This window comes from Psittacula echo (genome assembly GCF_963264785.1).
Source record: "Psittacula echo genome assembly, chromosome: 28".
In the NCBI taxonomy this organism is placed as follows: domain Eukaryota; kingdom Metazoa; phylum Chordata; class Aves; order Psittaciformes; family Psittacidae; genus Psittacula; species Psittacula echo.
The window spans coordinates 1860995-1886852 of NC_137763.1; the positions used below are offsets into that span (position 1 = coordinate 1860995).

Here is a 25858-nt window from a genome sequence, read left to right on the forward strand (position 1 = left end):
TCTGTCAATTTTTTCCTGGGGGTGGGGGGGGGGTGGGGCCGAACCTTTCCTCTATAATTTAGGGGCCATTTCCCCTTTGAATTCACCATTCCGACCCCTCAAAAACAACATGGCGGGGGGGGAGGGGAGGAGGGGGGGGGGGGGGGCGGGAATCCCCTCCCCCACTTCCCAACAGAGCCAAAAAAAAAACCAAACCAAAAACCAAAACCCCCCCACCCCCCCACCCCCCCCCAACAACAACAACAAAAAAAACCCCCAAAAAACCGAAAAAAAAAAAAGCCAACGAAACCAAAAAATATATATATATATTTATAGAGCTGCTGGGGGGGGGCAGGGCCCGGGGCCCCCCTAGGCCAGGCCGAAGCCCTCGGAGCACTCCTGGATGGCCAGCAGCAGCATGTGCCGCAGCTTCTCGTAGCTCTCGTAGGCGGGCAGGTCCAATTGGTTGAAGCTGGGGGGGGACACACACACACATAAAGTGTGGGGGGGGCACCCCGGAAGTGGCACAAGGATACAGGCACCCCCCCCCCCGGCCACTACCACCCATGGAGTCCCACCCAGTGGTTGCCTGTGTGTGGCGTGGCTGAGGTCATGTGATTTGTGTCTCATGGAACCATGTGTTCAAAATGGCGATACCCTATGTCCCGTCTCCTATATTGCGTCCCATATCCGATATCCCATGTGTCCCATGTCCCATATCCGTATCCTGTCTCCCCCTATCCTATATCCCACATCCCATGTTTATATCCCATTTCCCCATCTCCAATATCCCCTGTGCATCCCATATCCCCTGTGCATCCCATCCCCCGTGCATCCCATATCCCCTGTGCATCCCATCCCCTGTGTATCCCATATCCCCTGTGCATCCCATCCCCTGTGTATCCCATATCCCCTGTGCATCCCATCCCCTGTGTATCCCATATCCCCTGTGCATCCCATCCCCTGTGCATCCCATATCCCCTGTGCATCCCATCCCCTGTGTATCCCATATCCCCTGTGCATCTCATATCCCCTGTGCATCCCATCCCCTGTGTATCCCATATCCCCTGTGCATCCCATCCCCTGTGCATCCCATATCCCCTGTGCATCCCATCCCCTGTGTATCCCATATCCCCTGTGCATCCCATATCCCCTGTGCATCCCATATCCCCTGTGCATCCCATCCCCTGTGCATCCCATATCCCCTGTGCATCCCATCCCCCGTGCATCCCATATCCCCTGTGCATCCCATCCCCCGTGCATCCCATATCCCCTGTGCATCCCATCCCCCGTGCATCCCATATCCCCTGTGCATCCCATCCCCCGTGCATCCCATATCCCCTGTGCATCCCATCCCCCGTGCATCCCATATCCCCCGTGCATCCCATATCCCCTGTGCATCCCATCCCCTGTGCATCCCATCCCCTGTGCATCCCATATCCCCTGTGCATCCCATCCCCATGTGTATTCCCCATATCCCCTGTGCGTCCCATATCCCATTGCCCATGCATCCCCCGTCCCCGTGCCGGTACCAGGTGTGTGCCGAGGGCAGCCGGTCGGTGGAGCGGTCGTCCCGGTGGATCTGGAACTTCTGGATCCCGTTCATCCCTTCCAGGGCAGCGAATCCCTGGAGCGGGACCTTGGAGGTGCCGGTCACAAACTGCAGGAACTTGGCTCTGTCGGCCTGGTCGAAGGAGCGCAGCGCCCGCCAGAACCACTGGATCTGAGGGGGGGGAGAGAGCGCGGCCTCAGACAACCCCCCCGCCTCGGAGGGGGATTGGGATGGTCCGCGGAGGGGGGTTTAAAGGCGTTTTGGGGTGGTTTGGGGTGGTTTTGAGGGGTGTTTCGGGGTATTTCTGGGTGTTCTGGGGTGGTTTTGGGGTATTTGGGGGCTGGTTTTGGCGCTGATTTTGTGGCGTTTTGGGGTATTTCTGGATGTTTTGGGGGGATTTTTGGAGCGTTTGGGGCTGGTTTTGAGGTGTTTTGGGCTGATTTGGGGCTGTTTTCGAGGTGCCTGGGGCTGTTTCGGGGCGGCGCAGCCCCACCTGGATGGAGTTGCCCTGGTACTTGTGGTACTCGGTGTTGGCCTTGAGGTCGTCGATGTCGATGGTCGGCAGCCCCGAGATGAGCAGCTCCAGCTCCTGCTCCGTGAAGATGGAGATGAGGCGCTTGGGGATGATCTCATAGAAACCCTCCAGGAAGGCCGCCAGCTGCTTCCGAATGGCTCCTAGGGGATAATATGGGATAAGGGGGGGTGTGTGTGTGTCCATGGGAATGGTGTTGTCGGGAATGCCCCGCGGCTCACCGGTCATGCGCATCTGGCACACGAGGTGCACGTATTCCTTCTTGTTCTCCTCCGTCACCAGGACGTTGGCTCCGTTGGGCTTCAGGTCCCGGACCTCGCACACCCCGAACTCCTGCACCTGGATGGGAAAGGGAAAGGGAGGGGTTCAAGGGACCCCCCCCAAAGGAGGGGGGGAACCCCAGGAACAAAGGGGGTACCACTGGGACAGAGGAGACACCCCCAAAGGAGAAGGACAGCCCAGGACAAAGGGGGTACCAATGGGACACCATTGGGACAGTGGGGACACCCCAAAAGCAAAGGGACCCCCCAGGATAAAGGGGGCACCCCAAGAACAGGGGAGACACCTTTGGGACCTAGGGACACCCCTGGAATAGTGGGGGACACCCCAGGACAAAGGGGAAACCATTGGGACCTGGGGCCACCCCCAAAGCAGAGGACCCCCCCAGGAGCAAAGGGGGCACCCCTGGCACTTGGGGGGGGGGGCACCCCGAGGCCGCGTTTTGGGGTGTCCCTGGTGGGGGGGGGGTGCTGGGTACCTCGGTGCTGAAGGTGAGGTCGTAGCCCAGGGTGGAGACGTCGTTCTCCAGCAGATAGACCAGGCCCTGGTAGAAGTGGTAATCCTCGCTCTCCATGTCCGTGTACCTGCGCCACAGCGGGGTCAGCACCCGGAAAGGGGGGTCTGCACCCCGAAAACGGGGTTCTACACCTTAAAAATGGGGCTCTACGCACCCAAAACGGGGTTCTACACCCAAAAAACAGGGTTCTACACCCCCAAAATGGGGTTCTACACCTTAAAAATGGGGTTCTACACCTTAAAAATGGGGTTCTACACCCCCAAAACAGGGTTCTACACCCCAAAAATGGGGTTCAACACCCCCAAAATGGGGTTCTACACCTTAAAAATGGGGTTCTACACCTTAAAAATGGGGCTCTATGCTCCGAAATAGGGTTCTACACCCAAAAAATGGGGTTCAGCATGCAAAAAATGGGGTTCAACACATCAAAAAGGGGTTCTGCACCCCAAAAAGGGGTATCTACACCTAAAAAATGGGGTTCTACACCTTAAGAATGCGGTTCTACGCCCAAAAAATGGGGTTCTACATCTTAAAATGGGGTTCTGCACCCCAAAAATGGGGTTCTACATCCCCAAAATGGGGTTCTACACCTCAAAAAGGTGGTTCATCACCCCCAGCTGGGTGTCCATCACCATGTAAGGCTGTTCTACACCCCATGAAGGTGGTTCCACACCCCAAGCTGGGTGTCCATCACCCCATAAGGATGCTTTAACACCCCAAGCTGGGTGTCCATTACTGTATAAGACTCTTCTACACCCCATGAAAGCAATTCTACACTCGGAGACAGGTGTCCATCACCCCACGAAGGTGGTTCCACACCCCCAGCTGGGTGTCCATCACCGTGTAAGGCTGTTCTACACCCCCAGCTGGGTGTCCATCACCATGTAAGGCTGTTCTACACCCCCAGCTGGGTGTCCATCACCATGTAAGGCTGTTCTACACCCCATGAAGGTGGTTCCACACCCCCAGCTGGGTGTCCATCACCCCACAAAGGTGGTTCCACACCCCAAGCCGGGTGTCCCCCTTCTCCCCTCTCACCTGACAGACTTGCCCAGGATGTGCTTGTAGAAGGAGCGGGTGAAGTAACACTCGAGCAGGCGGTTGTCGTACACGGCCTTGGCCACGATGCGCCCCACGAACTTGAAGTAGCTGAGGTGGTTGGGGTTGCAGTGCGACGAGGGGTTGATGGTGTAGGTGACCCTGTCCCCCGGCGACGTGCGGAACAGCGCGTACATGGGGTTGAACATCTCCCGCGAGATGATCATGTACCACTCCCGCAGCAGGCCCCCCGCGTCCTGCCCCTCCTCGCCCTCAAACACGATGTACCTGGGGGGGACACATGCACAGAAAGGGGGGGTTTTGGGGGGGGTCTGGGTGGTTTAGGGGGGGTTTGGGTGTCTCTGGATGGATTTGGGGTGGTTTTGGGTGGGTTTTGGGTGTCTTTGGGTGGGTTTTGGGTGTCTTTGGGTGGGATTTGGGTGTCTCTGGGTGGGTTTTGGGTGTCTCTGGGGTGGGATTTGGGTGTCTCTGGGTGGGTGTTGGGTGTCTCTGGGGTGTCTCCGCTTAGATTTTGGGGTATCTATGTGGATTTGGGCATCTTTGGGTGGACTTGGGGTGTTTCTGTGTGGATTTTTGGTGTTTCTGGCTGGATTTGGGTTGTCTCCGCTTAGATTTTGAGGTGTCTATGTAGATTTGGGTGATTCTGAGTGGATTTCGGGTGTTTCTGGGTGGATTTTGGGTGTCTCTGGGTGGATTTGGGGTCTTTCTGGGTGGATTTGGGGTGTTGCTGGGGGTATTTTGGGTGTCTCAGGGTGTTGGGGTGTCTCTGGGTGGATCCTGGGTGTCTCTGGGTGGATTTGGGGTGTCTCTGGCTGTATTTTGGGTGTCTCTGGGTGGATTTGGGGTGTCTCTGGCTGTATTTCGGGTGTCTCTGGGTGGATTTGGGGTGTCTCTGGGTGGATCCTGGGTGTCTCTGGGCACTCACAGCCTGTTCTTCATCTCCTCGGGGGACTTCCGATGCAGCTCCCTATAGGAGTCCTCGAAGACGTGGTCGCGCCGCACGTGCACGGCCATGTCCTCCTTGCGCAGGCCCTCATCCAACCGCTCCAGCTCCTGACGGAAGTACCTGCGGAGGGGGGGGGGTACCCCAAAACCAGGCTTTAGGGGACCCCCCCCTCTATAGTGCAGCCTCTTTCGCCCCCCCCAATTCAAGGCCCCGGCCTCCTACTTGCGCTTGACATCGAAGTCCAGGACTCGGATGTAGTCGACCAGGACGGCGAAGGGGCCATCGGCCAAGTGGGTCGTGGACTGCCGCAGGATCTGGTTCAGCACCGTCCGGTGGGTCTCTGGTGGGGGGGAGAACATGGAGGGGTTATGGGGGGGGACCCCGGAATGGGGGGACACCCCAAAAGGGGGCTTCTTGCATAGAGAATGAGGGGGGAGGGGGGGATGTGGCCTTGGGCGCCCCAAAGGAGGCAAAAGACCTTGAAGAGGGGCCCAAAGGCGCTTCCCAAAGCTCCAGGTACCCCCAAATCCCTTCCCAACCCCATTCCCAACATCCCCGCCTGCTCCTACACCACCTCCCGACCCCCAAAATCCTCCCCAAGCCTCTTCTGAGCCCGAGGTCCCCCCCCGTTATCTTCCCTAAGCCCCATCCCATGCCTTCAAACACCCCCAAAGCCCCTCCTAATGCCCAAACACCCCCATTGCTCCCAATCCCCATCCCATCACCCCAAATCCCTGCTAAAGCCCTTCCCATCACTTCAAAGACCCCCCAAATCCCCATCCCATCATCCCAGACCCTTCCAAACCCCCTCCCATGACCCCCAATCCCCTCCCATCACCCCCAATCCCTCTCCCATCACCCCCAATCCCTCTCCCATCACCCCCAATCCCCATCACCCCCAATCCCTCTCCCATCACCCCCAATCCCCCTCCCATCACCCCCAATCCCTCTCCCATCACCCCCAATCCCCTCCCATCACCCCCAATCCCCATCACCCCCAATCCCTCTCCCATCACCCCCAATCCCCTCCCATCACCCCCAATCCCTCTCCCATCACCCCCAATCCCCATCACCCCCAATCCCTCTCCCATCACCCCCAATCCCCCTCCCATCACCCCCAATCCCTCTCCCATCACCCCCAATCCCCTCCCATCACCCCCAATCCCCATCACCCCCAATCCCCTCCCATCACCCCCAATCCCCTCCCATCACCCCCAATCCCTCTCCCATCACCCCCAATCCCCATCACCCCCAATCCCTCTCCCATCACCCCCAATCCCCCTCCCATCACCCCCAATCCCTCTCCCATCACCCCCAATCCCTCTCCCATCACCCCCAATCCCCATCACCCCCAATCCCTCTCCCATCACCCCCAATCCCTCTCCCATCACCCCCAATCCCCTCCCATCACCCCCAATCCCTCTCCCATCACCCCCAAACCCCCTCCCATCACCCCCAATCCCCCTCCCATCACCCCCAATCCCATCACCCCCAATCCCTCTCCCATCACCCCTAATCCCCTCCCATCACCCCCAATCCCATCACCCCCAATCCCCTCCCATCACCCCCAATCCCTCTCCCATCACCCCCAATCCCCTCCCATCACCCCCAATCCCATCACCCCCAATCCCTCTCCCATCACCCCCAATCCCTCTCCCATCACCCCCAATCCCCTCCCATCACCCCCAATCCCCTCCCATCACCCCCAATCCCTCTCCCATCACCCCCAATCCCTCTCCCATCACCCCCAATCCCCTCCCATCACCCCCAATCCCTCTCCCATCACCCCTAATCCCCTCCCATCACCCCCAATCCCTCTCCCATCACCCCCAATCCCTCTCCCATCACCCCCAATCCCTCTCCCATCACCCCCAATCCCCCTCCCATCACCCCCAATCCCATCACCCCCAATCCCTCTCCCATCACCCCCAATCCCCTCCCATCACCCCCAATCCCTCTCCCATCACCCCCAATCCCATCACCCCCAATCCCTCTCCCATCACCCCCAATCCCCTCCCATCACCCCCAATCCCCTCCCATCACCCCCAATCCCCCTCCCATCACCCCCAATCCCCTCCCATCACCCCCAATCCCTCTCCCATCACCCCCAATCCCCTCCCATCACCCCCAATCCCTCTCCCATCACCCCAATCCCTCTCCCATCACCCCCAATCCCTCTCCCATCACCCCCAATCCCTCTCCCATCACCCCCAATCCCCTCCCATCACCCCCAATCCCTCTCCCATCACCCCAGCCACCCCCAAATCCCCTTCCCGAAGCCCCAACCCCCCCATCCCCGCTCACCAGCGAAGCGCAGGAACTTCTGGGTGTCGGGGGGCAAACTGGCCGAGATGTGCATGGACGAGGGCTCGCGGGAGAAGAAGGGGTCCAGGGAGGAGGGGGTGGCGGGGGTGAGGGGGGCCGGGGACAGCGGGGGGGGCTCGTCCTTGATGTGGGCCAATTGGCTCTCCCGGGTATCCCGCACCGGGGGCTTGCTCTCCCGCTCCGTGGCGTGCACCAGGAAGAAGGCTTCCACGGCCGGCTGCAGCACTGGGGGGGGGCATGGAGAGAGGGGGGTAATGGGGACCATGGGAATGGGGGGGGATAGAGAGACAGGGGGGTAATGGGGTGATGGGGATCATGGGAATGGGGGGGACAGAGAAACAGGGGGGTAATGGGGTGATGGGGATCATGGGAATAGGGGGGGACAGAGAGACAGGGGGGTAATGGGGTGATGGGGATCATGGGAATGGGGGGGGACAGAGAGACAGGGGGGTAATGGGGTAATGGGGACCATGGGAATGGGGGGGACAGAGAGACAGGGGGGTAATGGGGTGATGGGGACCATGGGAATGGGGGGGGACAGAGAGACAGGGGGGTAATGGGGTGATGGGGATCATGGGAATAGGGGGGGACAGAGAGACAGGGGGGTAATGGGGTGATGGGGATCATGGGAATGGGGGGGGGACAGAGAGACAGGGGGGTAATGGGGTAATGGGGACCATGGAATGGGGGGGACAGAGAGACAGGGGGGTAATGGGGTGATGGGGATCATGGGAATGGGGGGGGACAGAGAGACAGGGGGGTAATGGGGGTGATGGGGACCATGGGAATGGGGGGGGACAGAGAGACAGGGGGGTAATGGGGGTGATGGGGATCATGGGAATAGGGGGGGACAGAGAGACAGGGGGGTAATGGGGTGATGGGGATCATGGGAATGGGGGGGGGACAGAGAGACAGGGGGGTAATGGGGTAATGGGGACCATGGGAATGGGGGGGACAGAGAGACAGGGGGGTAATGGGGGTGATGGGGACCATGGGAATGGGGGGGACAGAGAGACAGGGGGGTAATGGGGTGATGGGGATCATGGGAATGGGGGGGGACAGAGAGACAGGGGGGTAATGGGGTAATGGGGACCATGGGAATGGGGGGGACAGAGAGACAGGGGGGTAATGGGGTGATGGGGATCATGGGAATGGGGGGGGACAGAGAGACAGGGGGGTAATGGGGTAATGGGGACCATGGGAATGGGGGGGACAGAGAGACAGGGGGGGTAATGGGGTGATGGGGATCATGGGAATGGGGGGGGACAGAGAGACAGGGGGGTAATGGGGTAATGGGGACCATGGGAATGGGGGGGACAGAGAGACAGGGGGGTAATGGGGTGATGGGGATCATGGGAATGGGGGGGGACAGAGAGACAGGGGGGTAATGGGGTGATGGGGATCATGGGAATGGGGGGGACAGAGAGACAGGGGGGTAATGGGGTAATGGGGACCATGGGAATGGGGGGGACAGAGAGACAGGGGGGTAATGGGGTGATGGGGATCATGGGAATGGGGGGGGACAGAGAGACAGGGGGGTAATGGGGTGATGGGGATCATGGGAATGGGGGGGGACAGAGAGACAGGGGGGTAATGGGGTGATGGGGATCATGGGAATGGGGGGGGACAGAGAGACAGGGGGGTAATGGGGTAATGGGGACCATGGGAATGGGGGGGACAGAGAGACAGGGGGGTAATGGGGGTGATGGGGACCATGGGAATGGGGGGGGACAGAGAGACAGGGGGGTAATGGGGTGATGGGGACCACGGGAATGGGGGGGGACAGAGAGACAGGGGGGTAATGGGGTGATGGGGACCACGGGAATGGGGGGGGACAGAGAGACAGGGGGGGTAAGGTGATGGGGACCATGGGAATGGGGGGGACAGAGAGACAGGGGGGTAATGGGGGTGATGGGGACCATGGGAATGGGGGGGGACAGAGAGACAGGGGGGTAATGGGGGTGATGGGGACCATGGGAATGGGGGGGACAGAGAGACAGGGGGGTAATGGGGGTGATGGGGACCATGGGAATGGGGGGGGACAGAGAGACAGGGGGGTAATGGGGGTGATGGGGATCATGGGAATGGGGGGGGACAGAGAGACAGGGGGGTAATGGGGTGATGGGGACCATGGGAATGGGGGGGGACAGAGAGACAGGGGGGTAATGGGGAGGGTACAGAGATGTAGAGGTAATGGGGGTAAGGGGGACCATGGGAATTGGGGGGGGCACACAGAGATGGGGGTAATTGGGACCCCAAGAACAGGGGGGCCATCCTGCTTGGGACAGGCTGTTGGATGAGGCTGAGCCCCTGGGCGAGGGGGGACGGCTGCATTTCAATGGCCCCAACCCCCCCAAAACCCCCTCCCATCCCCCCAAACCCCTTCCCTTGGGGACCCCTTGAAGAACCAGGGGGTCTCCATCCCTCAGGGGGGATGCAGGGTGTGTAAGGGGCACCCCAACCCCACGGGGGACGCACTGATGCTGCAGGGATGGGGTGCAGGGGGCACCCCCAGGGCCCTGTCCCCCCCAACCCCCCATAGCCCCCCCCGGGCGCACCGAGCACCGCGTGCTGGTCGTGGGACTCCTCGAGCTCCTTGAGGCACTCTCCCAACATATCCCAGAGCTCATCCAGGCAGAGCTGCTCACTCAGCAGCGGCAGCTCCGGAGCGCGCTCGTCCCGCTCCAGCCCCTCGGAGCCTGCGGGAATTGGGGGGGGGGGGACACAGGGACATGGTCAGGACCCTTCCTCCCCCCTCCCCCCCCCCCGCCAACCATGGTCCAGGTTCAGCCACTTCCCAATGGAGAGCCAATGGGAGGAGCGCCGGGATTGAGACAGGCACGGAGTGGGGCTAAAAGGGATGGGGGCAAGTTTGGGGCATTGGGATGCACTGGGTTGCACAGCAGGCGGCAATGGGATGCACTGGGGGGGCACTGGGTTGCGATGGGGGGCACTGGGATGCATTGTGGGGGGCAATGGGATGCACTGGATGGCACTAGAATGCACTGGAGGGGCATTGGGTTACATTCGGGGGGGCACTGGGAGGCACTGGGATGCACTGGGGGGGCACTGGGATGCACTGGGAGGCACTGGGGGGGCTCTCACCCACGGAGGGGTTGTCCTGGGGGGCTGGTGACGGCTGATCCACATCCATGGGGGATTCCTCCCGACGGGGAGCGGCATCCGCAGGCCCGGCCTCCGACTGCGGGGGGACAGGGGCAGGTTTAGGGGGACGCGACCCCCCCATGGAGCCCAAATACCGCTCCCCCCGCCCCGAGGGCTTGGAGGGGAAGAGAAGCAGGAATGGGATGGGAGGAGGAGGGTAACGGGGGGAGGAAGAGGGAGGAAGGGGGGGGGAAGAGGAGGCAGAGCAGGAGGGAACAGAGGGAAGCGGAGAGGAGGAGGAGGAAGAGGAGAGGGAAGGAAAAGGATAAGAAGGAAGAGAAAGAGGAGGAAGGAAAGGAAGAAGAGGAGGAGGAGGTGGAGGAGGAGGAAGATGAGGGTGAAGGAAGAGAAGGAGGAGGAAAAGGCGGAAAAGGAGGAGGAGGGAAAGGGGGGAAGGAGGAGGAAGAGAAGGAGGAAGAAAAGAAAGAAGAGGGAAAAGGACAGAGAATGAGGAGGAGAAGAAAGAGAAGAAGCTGAAAGAGAAGCAGGAAGAAGAGGAGAAAGAAAAGGAATGGGAGGAAGGAGAAGGAGGAAGAGAATGAGGAGGAAGAGAAGGAAAAGGAGGAAAAGGAGAAGGAAAAAAAGGAAGAAAAAGAGGAAAAGGAGAGAGAATGAGGAGGAAGAAAAGGAAGAGGAGGAAGAGGAGAATGAAGAGGGGAAAGAGCAGGAAGAGGCAAGTGAAGGAAGAGGAGGAGAAGGAAGAGATGGAGAAGGCAGAGGAGGAGGAAAAGGAGGAGGAAGAGAGGGAATGAGGAGGCAGGAGGAGGAGGCCGAGGAAGAGGAAAAGAAGGGAGAGGAGGAGGAAGAGGAGAGTGAAGGAAGAGGGTGAGAAAGAAAAGAGGGAGGAGGCAGAGGAGGGAAAGGAGGAAGAGGAGGAACAAGAGGGAGAAGGAAGAAGGTGAAGAGGAAGAGAACAGTAAGAAGGCAGAGAAAGAGGAAGAAGAGGAAGCAGAGAAGGAGAAGAGGGAATGAGAAGGAGGAGGCAGAGAAAAAGGAGGAGAAGGAGGAGCAAGAGGAGGGTGTAGGAAGAGAACAAGGCGGCGGCAGAGCAAGAGGGGGCAGAGGAGGAGCAGGGTGAGGAAGGGCGGCCGTGCTAACCGTGTGTGCCTGCTGCCGCCTCCGGGCCCTCTGCCCCTCACGTACCATTTGTATGATGGCGTCGGCCTCGGCCTCCAGCTGCCGGACGGCTGCTTGGATGCTGCCAGCCGCCCCGAGGCCCCCGGCGCCTGCTTGGGGGGGGGGGACACAGACACAGGCACACAGAGAGAGGGGTGCGTTAGGGACACACAACGTGGGGTGCGAAGGCATCAATGGCGGCGGGGGGGGGTGGGGGGTGGTCCCCTCCATGTCCTTACCCAGGCGCCCGGCCTGCTTGGCCTTCTTGTGCGCCCGGCGCGTGTCGTCGCGCAGCTGGATGATGACCTGCAGCACGCGGAGGAAGAAGCGCTGCGTGGAGGTCTTGGAGGTGAGCACGGACATGGAGGGGAGCTGCAGCTCCCGCCCGCCCAGCGCCCGCTTCTGCGACGCCACGATCACCACGCTCTCGGCTGTGTCGAACCTGAGCCGGGGGGGGAATGGGGTTAGAGATGGGGGGGGGGGGTTGTCAGTAGGGGCAAGGGTTAACGGGAGGAACAAGGGTTGGCATCAGTAGGGGCAAGGGTTAACAATAGGGACAAAGGTTAACAAGAGGAATAAAGGTTGTCCTCAGTAGGGACATGGGTTAACAGCAGAAACAAGGTTTGTCCGTAAGGACAATGGCTAACAGGAGCAATGAGGGCTGTCCTCAGTAGGGACATGGGTTAACAGTATGGCCAAAAGCTGTCCTCAGTAGGAACATGAGTGAACAACAGAAACAAGGTTTGTCAGCAAGGACAACAGCAAACAGCAGCAATGAGGGCTGTCCTCAGTAGGGACACGGGTTAACAGCAGCAATGAGGGCTGTCCTCAGCAGGGACACGGGTTAACAGCAGCAATGAGGGCTGTCCTCAGTAGGGACACGGGTTAACAGCAGCAATGAGGGCTGTCCTCAGTAGGGACACGGGTTAACAGCAGCAATGAGGGCTGTCCTCAGCAGGGACACGGGTTAACAGCAGCAATGAGGGCTGTCCTCAGCAGGGACACGGGTTAACAGCAGCAATGAGGGCTGTCCTCAGCAGGGACACGGGTTAACAGCAGCAATGAGGGCTGTCCTCAGCAGGGACACGGGTTAACAGCAGCAATGAGGGCTGTCCTCAGTAGGGACACGGGTTAACAGCAGCAATGAGGGCTGTCCTCAGTAGGGACACGGGTTAACAGCAGCAATGAGGGCTGTCCTCAGCAGGGACACGGGTTAACAGCAGCAATGAGGGCTGTCCTCAGTAGGGACACGGGTTAACAGCAGCAATGAGGGCTGTCCTCAGCAGGGACACGGGTTAACAGCAGCAATGAGGGCTGTCCCCAGCAGGGACACGGGTTAACAGCAGCAATGAGGGCTGTCCTCAGCAGGGACACGGGTTAACAGCAGCAATGAGGGCTGTCCTCAGTAGGGACACGGGTTAACAGCAGCAATGAGGGCTGTCCTCAGCAGGGACACGGGTTAACAGCAGCAATGAGGGCTGTCCTCAGCAGGGACACGGGTTAACAGCAGCAATGAGGGCTGTCCTCAGTAGGGACACGGGTTAACAGCAGCAATGAGGGCTGTCCTCAGTAGGGACACGGGTTAACAGCAGCAATGAGGGCTGTCCTCAGCAGGGACACGGGTTAACAGCACCAACTACAGCTATCAGTAGGGCCCAGAATGAACAGTGTGTGTGGGGGGTGCCCCCATCTCACCGGCTCTGCATCTTGCCCTTGAGCTTGGCGCTGGGCGGCTGCTCCTCGGGGAGCCCCTCGGGGGACGGGGCCTCGCTCTGCGCCCTCCTCTGCTGCTCCAGGTTGTATTCCCTCAGCTCGGCCAGCAGCGTCCCTGCGCCGGGCACGGCACCACGGTGTCACCGGGGTGTGTTCAGCTGGGGGGGACACCCAATGCTAACCCCCGCCCCCCGCCGTGGGCAAGGCCTCACCGATCTGGCGGCACAGGGTGGCCCCGAGGTGCCGGGCGCCGGTGAGGAGCAGGCGCAGAACCGTGTCCCTGGTGCCGGCGTCGCCGCGCGAGAGCTGGAGCAGGACGTTGGCTGCGTCCTCCAGGCCTTCCTCGGAGCACGAGTGGGACGTCAGGACCTGCGGGGGACAGGGGGTAAGGGGGGGGGACACGGGGGGGGCGTGGGGAGGAAGGGGGGCAGACATGGGGAGGGGACATGGTTGGACATGGAGGGACACATGGGGGGGGGGACGAGGCCTCTTTGCGGTGTCCCCGAGGGGTGCTCACCTCCACTGAGAGCTGGAGCTGGCTCTCGGTCAGCCCCGTGGCCGCCATCCGTGGGTCAGGGCTGCTCTCGGGGCCCTTCGCTGGGGACTTGGAGGCCTTGGCAGAGGCTGGGGAAGAGGGGGGGGACGTGTGGGGATGGTGGCAGTGAAGGGATGGTGCCGCCTCTGTCTGCATCCCCATGTCCCCATCCGTATCCATGTCCTTGTCCCCAACCCCATCCCAATGCCCCATTCACATCACAATCCATGTCTCCATCCCCATGTTCCCAACTCCTCGGTCCCTATCCCCATCCTCACCCATGTCCCCATCCCTGTTCTCATGTCCCTTTATCCCCTTCCATGTCCCCATCACCACATCTCCACCCATATCCGTGTCCTTATCCCCATATCCCCATCTACGTCCCTCCATCCCCACCCATATCCCCATTCCCATCCATGTTCCTCCATCCCCATTCTCATCCGTGTCCCTCCATCCCCATCCATATCCCCATTCCTACCCATGTTCCTCCATCCCCCCCCCCCAATATCCCCATTCCCATCCATACCCCCACCCCCATCCACGTCCCTCCATCCCCAGCCATATCCCCATTCCCGTATCCCTTCTATCCCCATTCCCATCTGTGTCCCTCCATCCCCATCCCCTCACCCCCAGCCGCAGCTCCCCCTCCGGCCGCAGCATTCCCGGCGTTCCCGCTCGGCGCTGACGGACTCCCCGGAGCCGCCCCGGCTCCCGTTGCCACGGGGACACTTTGGGGCGGCGCTGCCGGTGCCACCGGTGACGCTCCCCCCTCAGCCCCTTTCCCACCTTCGGGAAGAGCGATGGAGATGAGGGACAGGAGCCGGAGCAGCTTCTCGGTGAGGAGGGCGCTGCGGCGGATGACGCCATGGGATAACATGTTCATCAGCTGGCCCAGGGGAGACGCTTCCAAGCCCATCCCCGTGGCCTCGGGCTCCGGGCCCCCCGCCCCGGCTCCCGTTTTGGCCGAGCTCTTCCCTTTCCGGCTCACGTTCATGTTATCCAATTTCACCAAAAGGTCCCAAAAATCAGTGGAAAGGCTGCCGGAAGGGGGGGGGGGCAGGGCGGAGGAGGGGGCTCCGGAAGAGGGGGGAGGGGGTGGGGGGGCAGAAGGGGTTTGGGGAGGGAGGGGGGGAGGAGGAGGAGGAGGAGGAGGAGGGGGCGGGGGGCAGGGGCTGCCCCCGGCTTTGGGGGGGCCACGTTCCCGCTCCGGCTCCGTGCTGGGATCCCGGCCCCGCTGCTGGGTGAAGTGGCTGGGAAAGACCTGGAAAAGAGGGAGGAAAAGGGGGGGGAGGTCAGGGGGGTGGTGACCCCCCCCCCAAATACAACCACAAACCCCCCCCCCAGTGTGCCCCAGGCACCCAGGGTGGGTTTTGGGGGGCCCCACTTATGCTTTGGTGGCTGCCCCCCCCCCAAAGGGAACCCAAGTTCGGGAGGGCCCTCCCCCCCCCCCCCACCCCATAATATGTCCCAGTGCCCCCCAAAACCCATCCTGAACCCCCCAGACACCCCATAACATGCCCCAGCATCCCCCAATACACCCCAGACCCCCCCAACCCCATCAAGGACCCTTCATGCACCCCAAAACAAACCCCGGACCCCCCCCCCTTTACCTTGGCCAGCTGGATGAGGGTATCCAGGACGTGCCGGCACACGACGGGCGCTGCCTGCGGGTGGATGTGGACGGCGGAGCCGGCGGCGGCGCCGTGTTTTTCCGTGTGCTTCCTGCCGGGCATCCTTTGGATCTGGAAGATGTTGGTCCTGCATCCCAAGGCCGCATCCATGGAGACGGAGAGCCAGGAAAGCTGCCCGGAGCTGCGCGCTTCCACGCGGTGCATGAGGTCGAGAGCGCGGGGTTCGGTGCCGGTGGTGCCGGGGGGGGCTCGGGCCCGGCGCGGGCGCTCCTCCGGGGTCGGGGGGGCCCGGGGGGCCTCGAGGCAGAGCTCGCTCTCGCTGCTGCGTTGCAGGATGGAGAGGAGGCTGCGGACGACCCAGCCCCGCGTGGCCGCGTGGTAGCAGAGGTTGCGCAGGACCCGGTGCAGGCGGCTGGTGTTGAGCTTGGGCTCGTCCACGAAGAGCAGCACCAGGAGGCAGGAGAGGGCTTCGTGGTCCAGGAGCAGGCGGCCGCGCAGGCGCAGGAGGTTGTCGACGTTGCCGGCTGAGGGTCTGGGGGGGGGGGGGTATGGGGAGAGAAGCGGGATTGAAGCGGGATGAAACCTGGCTCGAAGCAGGATCAAACCCAGCTCAAATCAGGCTAAAAACCAGCTCAAAACAGGTTTAAATCAGGATCAAACCCGGCTCAAATCAGACTCAAATCAGGATCAAACCCAGATGAAATCAGGTTCGTATCAGGCTCAAATCCTGATCAAATCAAAATCAAACCCGTACCAAATCAGGATCAAACCCAGCTCAAAACCAGCTTCAATGAGAAAGAAATCCAGATCAAATCAGGATCGAAGCTGGTTCAAATCAGGCTCAAACCCAGATCAAATCCGGATCAAATCAGGCTCAAACCCAGCTCAAACCCAGCCCAAATCAGATTCAAACCCAGCTCAAATCCGGATCAAATCAGGTTCAAACCCACCTCAAACCCAGCCCAAATCAGGTTCAAACCCAGCTCAAATCCGGATCAAATCAGGTTCAAACCCAGCTCAAACCCAGCCCAAATCAGGTTCAAACCCAGCTCAAATCCGGATCAAATCAGGTTCAAACCCAGCTCAAACCCAGCCCAAATCAGGTTCAAACCCAGCTCAAATCCGGATCAAATCAGGTTCAAACCCACCTCAAACCCAGCCCAAATCAGGTTCAAACCCAGCTCCAGTTTGATGTCCCCCCCCCGGTACCTGCTGTGCCCGGCGGTGCCGCCCATGTGGAAGGTGCCCCCGCGCTGCACTGCCAGGCGCGTGTACTGCACCCCCCGGCTCCCGCTCAGGCGGCTCGTGAACGCTGCGGGGACACGGCAGTCAGTGGGAATGCCATGGGAATGCCATGGGAATGGGGGGATTGGGAATGGGGGGATTGGGAATGGGAGGGGGAATGGGGGGGAATGGGGGGCAATGGGAGGGGGAACGGGACGGGGAATGGGAGGGGGAATGGGAGGGGAATGGGAGGGGAACGGGAGGGGGAATGGGAGGGGAATGTGGATATTAAGAATGGGGGAATAGAAGGGGAAATGAGGGGATTAGAATGTTGGGAATGGGGTGGGGAATGCGGGGATTGGGGTCTTGGGGATGGGGGTGGTGGAGGAATCTGAGGGTTCTGGAGTGATCTGGGGGGCCTGGAAGAGGAATAACAGAGCTGGAATAGGGGTGCTGGAGCTGGATAGATCGGGGGGGCCTGGAATAGGGATAACAGAGCTGGAATAGATCAGCGGGGGCCTGGAATAGGGATAACAGAGCTGGAATAGATCAGCGGGGGCCTGGAATAGGGATAACAGAGCTGGAATAGGGGTGCTGGCCTGGGAGGTGCTAAATGGATCCGGGGGGGGCAGGAATGGGGTGGGGGGACACAAGCACATCGGTGCCTCCTCACCGGGGCTGCGCAGGATGGCAGAGAGCGCGGAGGTGCTGGAGTGGCCGAAGAGCCTCTCGTGCATGAGCTGCCGCTGCCGGGCCTCCTGCTCGCGGCGCAGGGCCTGGGCCTCGGCGGCGATGTCGGGGGGCATGACGGCCAGGACGCTGTCCTCCATGTCCTCCAGCACCGAGCGCCGCAGCTCCGACGGCAGCGTCTGGATGAACGTCACCGGGTCCATGGGCGCGTCCGAGCTCGTGGCCTGCGCCAGCTCCCGGCGCTGCTGCTCCGCGCGCTGCTGCGCCAGCACCTGCGGGGAGAGCGGTCAGGATGGGGCCCTCCAAAGGCCACGCCCCCGATAGGCCACGCCTACAGGGGGAAGGCTCTGGACATGAAGGGGTTAAGCACCACCCCTTCGAATAAGCTCCGCCCCTTTAAGCTTTATCCTTTAACACAAGCCCCACCCCTTCGCATAAACACCACCTCCTTTGAGCCCCACACCCTTGATTTAAGCCCCGCCCCTTTGACTAAGCGCCACCCCTTTAAGCCCCACCCTTTCACACAAGCCCCGCCCCTTATATAAGCTCCACCCCAAGACAGACCACACCCCCTTACCCACACCCTCATTTAGGCTCCACCCCCTTGTGACCACACCCCCTGCACCCACCAATCCCCTTTCATGCTCCCACGTAACCCCACCTCTTCCCCTTAACCACGCCCCCTCCCTCAGGCCACGCCCCCTGCATCCACCAATCCCCTTTCATGCTCCCCCCCGGGGCCCCGCCCACCTCCTCCTGTATGGCCGGGGGCAGCGCCGCCAGGAACTCGGGGCTGACCTCGGTCAGGCCGGGATTGGCCACGACCGGGGGGGCGGGGCTTGAGGTGAGCGGGACCCGGGCGGGGGGGCGGATCCCCAGCTGGTTCTGCAGCACTTCCCGGCGGATGTCATCCGGCAGCGCCGCCAGGAACGATGGATCCACCCCTTCCGGCAGGCTGATCCCTATGGGGTACACATGGGATGTGCCATGGGATGGGGGGACACAGGATCCACCCCTTCCGGCAGGCTGATCCCTATGGGGTACACATGGGATGTGCCGTGGGATGGGGGGACACAGGATCCACCCCTTCCGGCAGGCTGATCCCTATGGGATACACATGGGATGTGCCGTGGGATGGGGGGACACAGGATCCACCCCTTCCGGCAGGCTGATCCCTATGGGATACACATGGGATGTGCCGTGGGATGGGGGGACACAGGATCCACCCCTTCCGGCAGGCTGATCCCTATGGGGTACACATGGGATGTGCCGTGGGATGGGGGGACACAGGATCCACCCCTTCCGGCAGGCTGATCCCTATGGGGTACACATGGGATGTGCCATGGGATGGGGGGACACTGACCGGCCAGGGGGTCCTCCTCCTCGCTGCTGGTGGACGGCAGCGGCTCCTCCAGGATCCCTCGGGAATCAGCTCCCGAAATGGCTACAGCGGAATCCCGGGTGGAGGAACTCTCTGAGGACGAGGCCGGGGGCGAGCTTGGGGATGAGAAGGGGGTTGACACAACATCAGCTATGGGGCACCCCAACCCTATAACCCCCCCCTTACTTGCCATAGGAGGGCTCTTTACCTGTCATCAGGGGGCTGAGCAGCATCAGGGGGAGCTGGGGGGGGACCTTGGGGGGTGCCAGGGGGGTTTTGGGGGGCTGTTGGAGGAGCGGGGGCCCCCCCTGACTCTTCCAAGGTACAAGAAGCCAAATTCGAGGTGTCCATGGGGGATCCTTCCAGTTGGCTGCTGACGGCGGTCAGAGCATCCGAGTCCTCCGCTCGCTCTGGGGACAGTGATGCTAAAGAGGAAAAGGTGGGGGTACCTTAATAGAGACCCCCCCCAATGTAAGGAGACCCCCCCAAATCGAGGGCACCCTCAAAACCCAGGGATCTCCCCTTAAACCCAAGGACTTACTGATGGTGGGAGCGGGTGAGAGCTCCATTTGAGTGGCTTCAGCATCTTGGGGGGTTCGCCCGGGTCCCCCCTCTTCATGGTCAGGGGGTTGGGGGGGGCGAGTGGGAATCTGGGGGGCTCCTCCCGAAGGAGGATCTGGGGGGTTCGGCGTCGATTCCAACATCACCAATGTCCGGTGGGGACCGGGAGGGGTGGTCTCTCCCATTGTCCCACTGTGTTCTGGGATGGGGGACACACACACACGTACAGGGATCAACATCAGGGATACTCATAGAGCTCTATGGGACGCCCCCCCCCCAATAACACACCCAAATTGGTCCATACAGACCCAAAACAAGGGGGGGGGGGGGGATTTGAGGCGAATCCCCCAGAGCCACATTATGCCTCCCCCGCCCAAAACACACCCCTCTCCATTTACAATCCCCCCTCCCATCATCAGCCTCTGGGGATACTGGGATAGGGATGCTCCAGAGCCCCCCCCCATCATCAGCCTCTGGGGATACTGGGATAGGGATGCTCCAGAGCCCCCCCCCATCATCAGCCTCTGGGGATACTGGGATAGGGATGCTCCAGAGCCCCCCCCCCATCATCAGCCTCTGGGGATACTGGGATAGGGATGCTCCGGACCCCCCCCTATCATCAGCCTCTGGGGATACTAGGATAGAGGAAAGAATGCTCCAGAGCCCCCCCCCATCCAAACCACCCCCATTCTCAACATCCAACTGGATCCTAGGGATACTGGGGTAGGGGAAAGGATGCTCCAGAGTCCCCCCCATCAGCGTGTGACCCCCCCAGACCCAAGGGGGGACCCCGTGCTCCAGCGGCGGGCGCGCGCCCCGCGAGGAAGACAGTAGACTGTATAGTTATCTCCGAGACGGGGGTGTGACCCTCCAACTATACAATCTACTACCTCAACCCGCGGGGTGCCAGGTCAAGGGGAATATGGGGGGGGGGGAATAGGGATTTGGGATGGGGGGGGTCATCTGGATACACTGGGAACGCTGAAGTGAATGGGAATGAATGGAAGGAGTTACCTGGAGGGGTGATGTCGGTGGCGGCAGCGGCGGCTTTGGATGCCACATCCTGTGGGTGATGGAGATAGGAAGTGGGGGGGGATGTAAAAAGGACCCCCCCCAAATGGGTATAAGGGGGTGTGGAACGGTTGGGGAGCCCCTCACCTGGGTGTCAGCCCCTTCCTTGTCCTCAGGGCCCCCCCGCTCGCTGCCTTTGGCTTCCTCCTCAGCTGCCTGGCGCCGGCGCTTCTCGCGCCGCTCGTCCAGCTCCTCGTCACGCAGCGCTTCCAGGCGGGCCAGGATGGGCACCTTCACCACTGCGGGGGGGCAAAGAGGGGGGGTTTGGGGGTGCTGGGACACCCAGAGGGGTGTGGGGACACCGAGAGCACCAAGTGATGGAGGCGGAGGGGTCCCTGGGTGAGTGGGGGGGGTGTTTGGGGGTGTTGGGGACACTCAGAGTGCCAGGTGATGGAGCTGGATGAGTTGTGGTGGTGGTGGTTACAGCTGATGGGACAGTGGGGGTGTTGGGATGCTGATGGGGATGGTGGTTTGGGGGACCCATGGGGACAATGGGGGGTACTGGGGACCCCGCTAATGGTACTGGAGGGATCCCCAGCTGGATGGTGGTGGTGGTGGGAATAGAGGAGTGATGGTGATTTGGGAGATACATGGAGGTCAATGGCGGGGGGCATTGGGGACCCCCACAGTGGTGGGGACATCATGGGGACCCTGCTAATGGTACTGGAGGGATCCCCAGCTGAGTGTTGGTGGTGCTGGGAATAGAGGGGTGATGGTGATGGTGATTTGGGGGATCCATAAGGGATGCTGTGGGAATAGAGGGGTGATGGTGATTTGGGGGATCCATAAGGGATGCTGTGGGAATAGAGGGGTGATGGTGGTCTGGGGGATCCATGGGGGATAACAGGGGGAGTACTGGGGACCCTGCTAATGGCACTGGAGGGATCCCCAGCTGGGTGGGGGTGGCAGTGGGAATAGAGACGATGGTGATGGTGGTTTGGGGGACCCATGGGAGACGCTGTGGGGGCAGTGGGGGTACTGGGGCCACACTGGGGCCGGGGAGGCTCACCCGAGACACAGTCGTGCATGCTCTCAGCATCCAGCACCTTGCACTCCTCGGTCCAGCGCGTCAGGGCCGTGGGGATGCTGGAGAGGGTCCCTGCAGTGGGGGGGGGGGGGGAGCTGGGTGAGCCCCTCTGACAGGCCACGCCCCCTTCCCCAGGTCCATCCTCCCCTCTCTATCCCTGCACCCTATTGGTTAGAAGAGGGTGTGTGGCTCCACCCCCCACCCCATTAGACCACGCCCCCTTCCCCAGTTCCATTCAATCCCTGCATCCTATTGGTTTGAGCTGTGTGTGACCATGCCCCTTTCAGGCCACACCCCTTTTCCTCCAAGTCCATCCTGTTTCCATGCATCCCATTGGTTCAGGGGTGTGCCTGACCACACCCCTTTAGGCTCCACCCCTCCCTTCCACATCCACCCTCTTTCCCTGCATCCCATTGGTTTGAGGAGCATTCGAAAACGCCCCCTTCCGACCACACCCCCTTCAGGCTCCACCCCTTCCTTCTAAGCCCCGCCCCCTTTCCTCCAAGCCCATCCTCTTTCCCTGCATCCCATTGGTTCAGGGGTGCGCCTGACCACACCCCTTTAGGCTCCACCCCTTTCCTCCCCATCCATCCTTTCCCTGCATCCCATTGGTTCAGGGATGTGCTTGACCACGCCCCCTTTCAGACCACGCCCCCCCCCCCTTTAGGCTCCACCCCTACTCGCCTGCCTGGCTGCCGGTGCTGCCCTGCTCATGGAAGAAGTCGTCGAGGAGCTCGTCGTCGGAGCGGGCGATGATGTGCACGTCCTCATTGCCCACCAGCAGCCGGGCCCGGCCCCGGCTCTGCAGCGGGAGGCTGCTGCTCAGCTGCAGGATGTCGGCCGCCGCCGATGGGCCCAGCAGCCTGCGGGAGGACATGGGGGATACTGAGGGGGATGTGGGGACCAGGGCAGGAGGAGGGGGACAATGGGGGGATATGGGGAGGAAGGGGACATTGAGGGGGATACGGGGCTAGGGAAGAAGGGAACATCGTGGGGGACACAAGGAAGGGGACACAGAGGTTCCTGGGGGGAACTAAGGGGTTGGGAGGGGGGGGGAAGGGGGTTCCCAGGGGGGTTCACTTGTAACTAAGGGGTGGTTGGGGAGCCATCGCTCACTGCTATACGATGGGGGGTGTTTGGGGTCCCCATCACTCCCCGCTGCAGGATGAGAGGTGGGTTTGGGGTCCCTTATGGGGGTCCCTATGGGGGTGCTGGCTCCACCCCTCACCGCTGCAGGATGAGGGGTGGGTCAGGGGTCCCTATGAGGGTCCCTAATGGGAGTCCCTCTGGGGGTCCCTCTGGGGGTCCCTAATGGGAGTCCCTCTGGGGGTCCCTATGGAGGTCCTGGCTCCATCACTCACCGCTGCAGGATGAGGGGTGGGTTTAGGGTCCCTTATGGGGGCCCCTATGGGGGTGCTGGCTCCACCCCTCACTGCTGCAGGATGAGGGGTGGGTCAGGGGTCCCTCTGGGGGTCCCTATGGGGGTGCTGGCTCCATCACTCACCGCTGCAGGATGAGGGGTGGGTTGGGGGTCCCTCTGAGGGTCCCTATGGGGGTCCCGGCTCCATCACTCACCGCTGCAGGATGGGGGGGGTTGGGGGTCCCTATGGGGGTCCCGGCTCCCTGACTCACCGCTGCAGGATGAGGGGTGGGTTTGGGGTCCCTACGGGGGTCCCTATGGGTGTCCCTATGGGGGTCCCTCTGGGGGTCCCGGCTCCCTGACTCACCGCTGCAGGATGAGGGGCGGGTTGGGCTGCCGGGCTCCGGGGTAGTGCACGTGGATGGTGTGGCCGGCGTTGGCCGTGAGTTGCCGCAGCGTGCGTTGGCTGCGGCCCAGGCCCTGCGCCAGGCGCGTGGTGGCGGCGCCGGTGCCGAGGGCCAGGGCCCCGTGCTCCGCGTGGCGAACCAGGAGCGGGTGGCTGGCAGGGATGTTCCCGGGGGACGGCGGGATGTCGGCTGCGGGAGAGCAGGCGGGGGTCAGGGAGTGGGGGGGGGGGGAGTGGGGGGGGTATGGGGGGATATGAGGGCATAGGGGGGGTGTATGGGGGGATATGGGGAGGGTATGGGGGGATATGAGGGCATACAGGCGGTGTATGGGGAGGGTATGGGGGGGATACGGGGGGATATGGGGGGATATGAGGGGTGTATGGGGGGATATGCGGGGGTAATTGGGGGGATATGGGGGCGTACGAGGGGTGTATTGGGGGTATGGGGAGGGTATGGGGGGATATGGGGGGATATGGGGGGGATATGGGGGGGGATATGGGGGGGATATGGAGGCGTATGAGGGGATACAGGGGGGTACGGGGGGTATGGGGGGATATGAGGGGTGTATGGGGGGATATGCGGGGGTAATTGGGGGATATGGGGGCATACGGGGGGTGTATTGGGGGTATGGGGAGGCTATGGGGGGATATGGGGGGGGATATGGAGGCGTATGAGGGGATACAGGGGGGTACGGGGGGGTATGGGGAAGATATGGGGCGGTATGGGGGGAGGTTATGGGGGGATAGAGAAGGTGATACAGGAGGATATCGGGTGTCAGGGATGGAGCATATGGGCTGTGAGGGAACGGGATATGGAGGGATGTGGTGTGTTAGGGATGGAGGGGATATGGAATGTCGGTGAATGGGAGGACATAGGGGAATATGGGTATCAGGGAATGGGATATAGGGTGTGAGGGAATGGGGTGGCTATTGGGGGATATGGGGTGTCAGGGACGGAGATATGGAAGGGCGATGATGAGGATATGGGGGGTGAGGGATGGGGGGATATGGGAGGATATGGGATGTTAATGATGGCGATATGAGGGGATATGGAATGTCAATGATGGGGATACGGGGTGTGAAGGATGGGGATATGGGATGCCAATGATAGCGATATGGGGTGTGAGGGATGGGGGGATATGGGATGGCAATGACGGGAATACAGAGCATCAGGACTGATGAGGGGCAGAAGCATCCTGACCCCCCTACGCCGCTGGGACACGAAGGTGAAGAAGTGGGGTGCAGTGTGTGTGTGTGTGAGGGGGGAATGAACCCCTTTTTACCACCACACCCCCCCCCCCGAAAAGACCCCAATGGAGGTGCCCATGGCCCCCCCCGGCCGTACTGGGGCTGGAGAACATGTTATCGAACTCGATGATGAGGTCGTCGTCGCGGTCCAGGCGCTCGAAGCGCACCAGGGGCGAGGCGTTCACCTCCGGGTAATCCTCGTCCAGCTCCATCTCGGAGCCGTCATCGTCGTCCTCCTCCTCCTCCCCTTCCTCCCCTTCCTCGTCGTCCTGCAGGGAACAGCCCCCCCCCGGGGTGGGGGGGGGGAAAGCAGGAGTCAAACTGGGGGGATCCTGACCCAAAAGGAGGGTTTCTGGACCCAAAAATAGGGGCATCCAGACCTGAAATGGGGGGACCTGAGCCAAAATGGGGGGATCTTGACCCAAAACGTGGCATCCGGATGCCAAATAGCACCCTTGGACCTGAAATGGGGGAACCTGGCCCAAAATGCGGATATCTTGACCCAAAATAGGGGTACCCAGACCCAAAATAGGGGGACCTGAGCCAAAATGAAGGTATCTTGACCCAAAATTCAGGTACCCAGGCCCTAAATCACAGCCCTGAACATGAAATGGGGGGAATGTGAGCCAAAATGGGGGCATCTTGCCCCAAAATCGGGGTACCCGGACCCTAAATAGCAGCCTCGGACCTGAAATGGGGGTGAGCTGACCCCAAATGAGGGTATCTTGCCCCAAAATAGGGGTAACCCCGACCCAAACCCCGTGTCCCACCTGATCGTCCTCATCTTCCTCCTCTTCCTCCTCCTCCTCATCCTGGCTGTCATCCTCATCCTCATTGCTGCCGCTGCTGTCCTCCTCCTGCGTGTGCTCCTCCTCATCCTCGGGATCCAGGATGTTCATGGAATCTATGGGGTGGGGGACAGGAATACAAGGGGGGGGGGTGTCAAGAGGACCCCAATAACCCCCCCCCCCCCCAAAAAAAAACCCCCTCGGGGGTCCCCTATGGGGCACCCACCTTCCCTATTGGCCTGGAGCGTGGATGCTTGGCTGAGATTGGAGGGGGCCTCATCCATCAGCACATCCTCCTGCGACTCATCCTCCCCGGAGCGGCTCACTTGGAAACGGGGGGGGGGGGGGAAACCACCATGAGGGGGCACCCCAGAACTGGGGGGGGTCCCCAATATGTGGGGGGGTCCCTGTTCTAGGGGGGACCAAATTGGGGGGGGTCTCACCGATGATGGCGCTGTTCCCAGCAGCTCCATCCCGCTCCAGCAGCTCATCAATGAGATCTTCCAGTTCATTTTCCACCTTATTGGGGGGGGGGGGGAATATGGAGAGGTTTGGGGGGGCTGGGGGGGGGGTTTGGGGGTGCGGGGGGGGTTGGGGGGGCTCTCACCTGCATCTCCTGGGTGCTGAGCCCCTCGGGCTGCCCCGCGGGGTCACCTTCGGCCTCGCCATCCATGTCCCCATCGGCCGCCTCTGCCTGCGCCACCTCCGCGTCCTCCTCGGGGGGCTCGGGGTCCCCAGGGTCGCCTTTAATGG

At 61.5% G+C, this 25858-nt stretch overlaps 1 protein-coding gene across 1 annotated transcript; it reads right to left on the bottom strand.

Moving 5' to 3' along the window:
• Positions 1-287: 287 nt before the first annotated feature.
• On the bottom strand, positions 288-25858 carry LOC308230768 (E3 ubiquitin-protein ligase HUWE1-like). Its single transcript, XM_080635699.1, has 34 exons — positions 25713-25858; positions 25549-25624; positions 25332-25430; positions 25088-25221; positions 24415-24586; positions 23031-23259; positions 21988-22166; positions 21286-21375; positions 20364-20515; positions 20220-20268; positions 19186-19404; positions 18853-19069; positions 18627-18760; positions 18014-18225; positions 17247-17535; positions 16559-16661; positions 15329-15881; positions 14346-14979; positions 13701-13807; positions 13396-13552; positions 13166-13298; positions 11710-11912; positions 11498-11580; positions 10295-10391; positions 9748-9888; positions 7169-7414; positions 5087-5204; positions 4844-4984; positions 3898-4185; positions 2821-2926; positions 2285-2402; positions 2025-2206; positions 1512-1702; positions 288-451 (listed from the first exon to the last, which is right to left on the bottom strand). The coding sequence occupies exons 1-34, from the start codon at positions 25776-25778 to the stop codon at positions 349-351; spliced, it is 6021 nt and encodes a 2006-aa protein (XP_080491825.1). The 5' UTR covers positions 25779-25858; the 3' UTR covers positions 288-348.

Excerpts from the sequence above, each read along its gene's own strand:
- LOC308230768 (XM_080635699.1), bottom strand. The coding sequence starts at position 25,778 with ATGGATGGCGAGGCCGAAGGTGACCCCGCGGGGCAGCCCGAGGGGCTC. Across the intron at positions 22,167-23,030 it reads CCGCCCCTCATCCTGCAGCG|GCTGCTGGGCCCATCGGCGG; the intron begins GTGAGTCAGGGA and ends GTCCTCCCGCAG. Across the intron at positions 2,207-2,284 it reads GTGCCAGATGCGCATGACCG|GAGCCATTCGGAAGCAGCTG; the intron begins GTGAGCCGCGGG and ends ATTATCCCCTAG.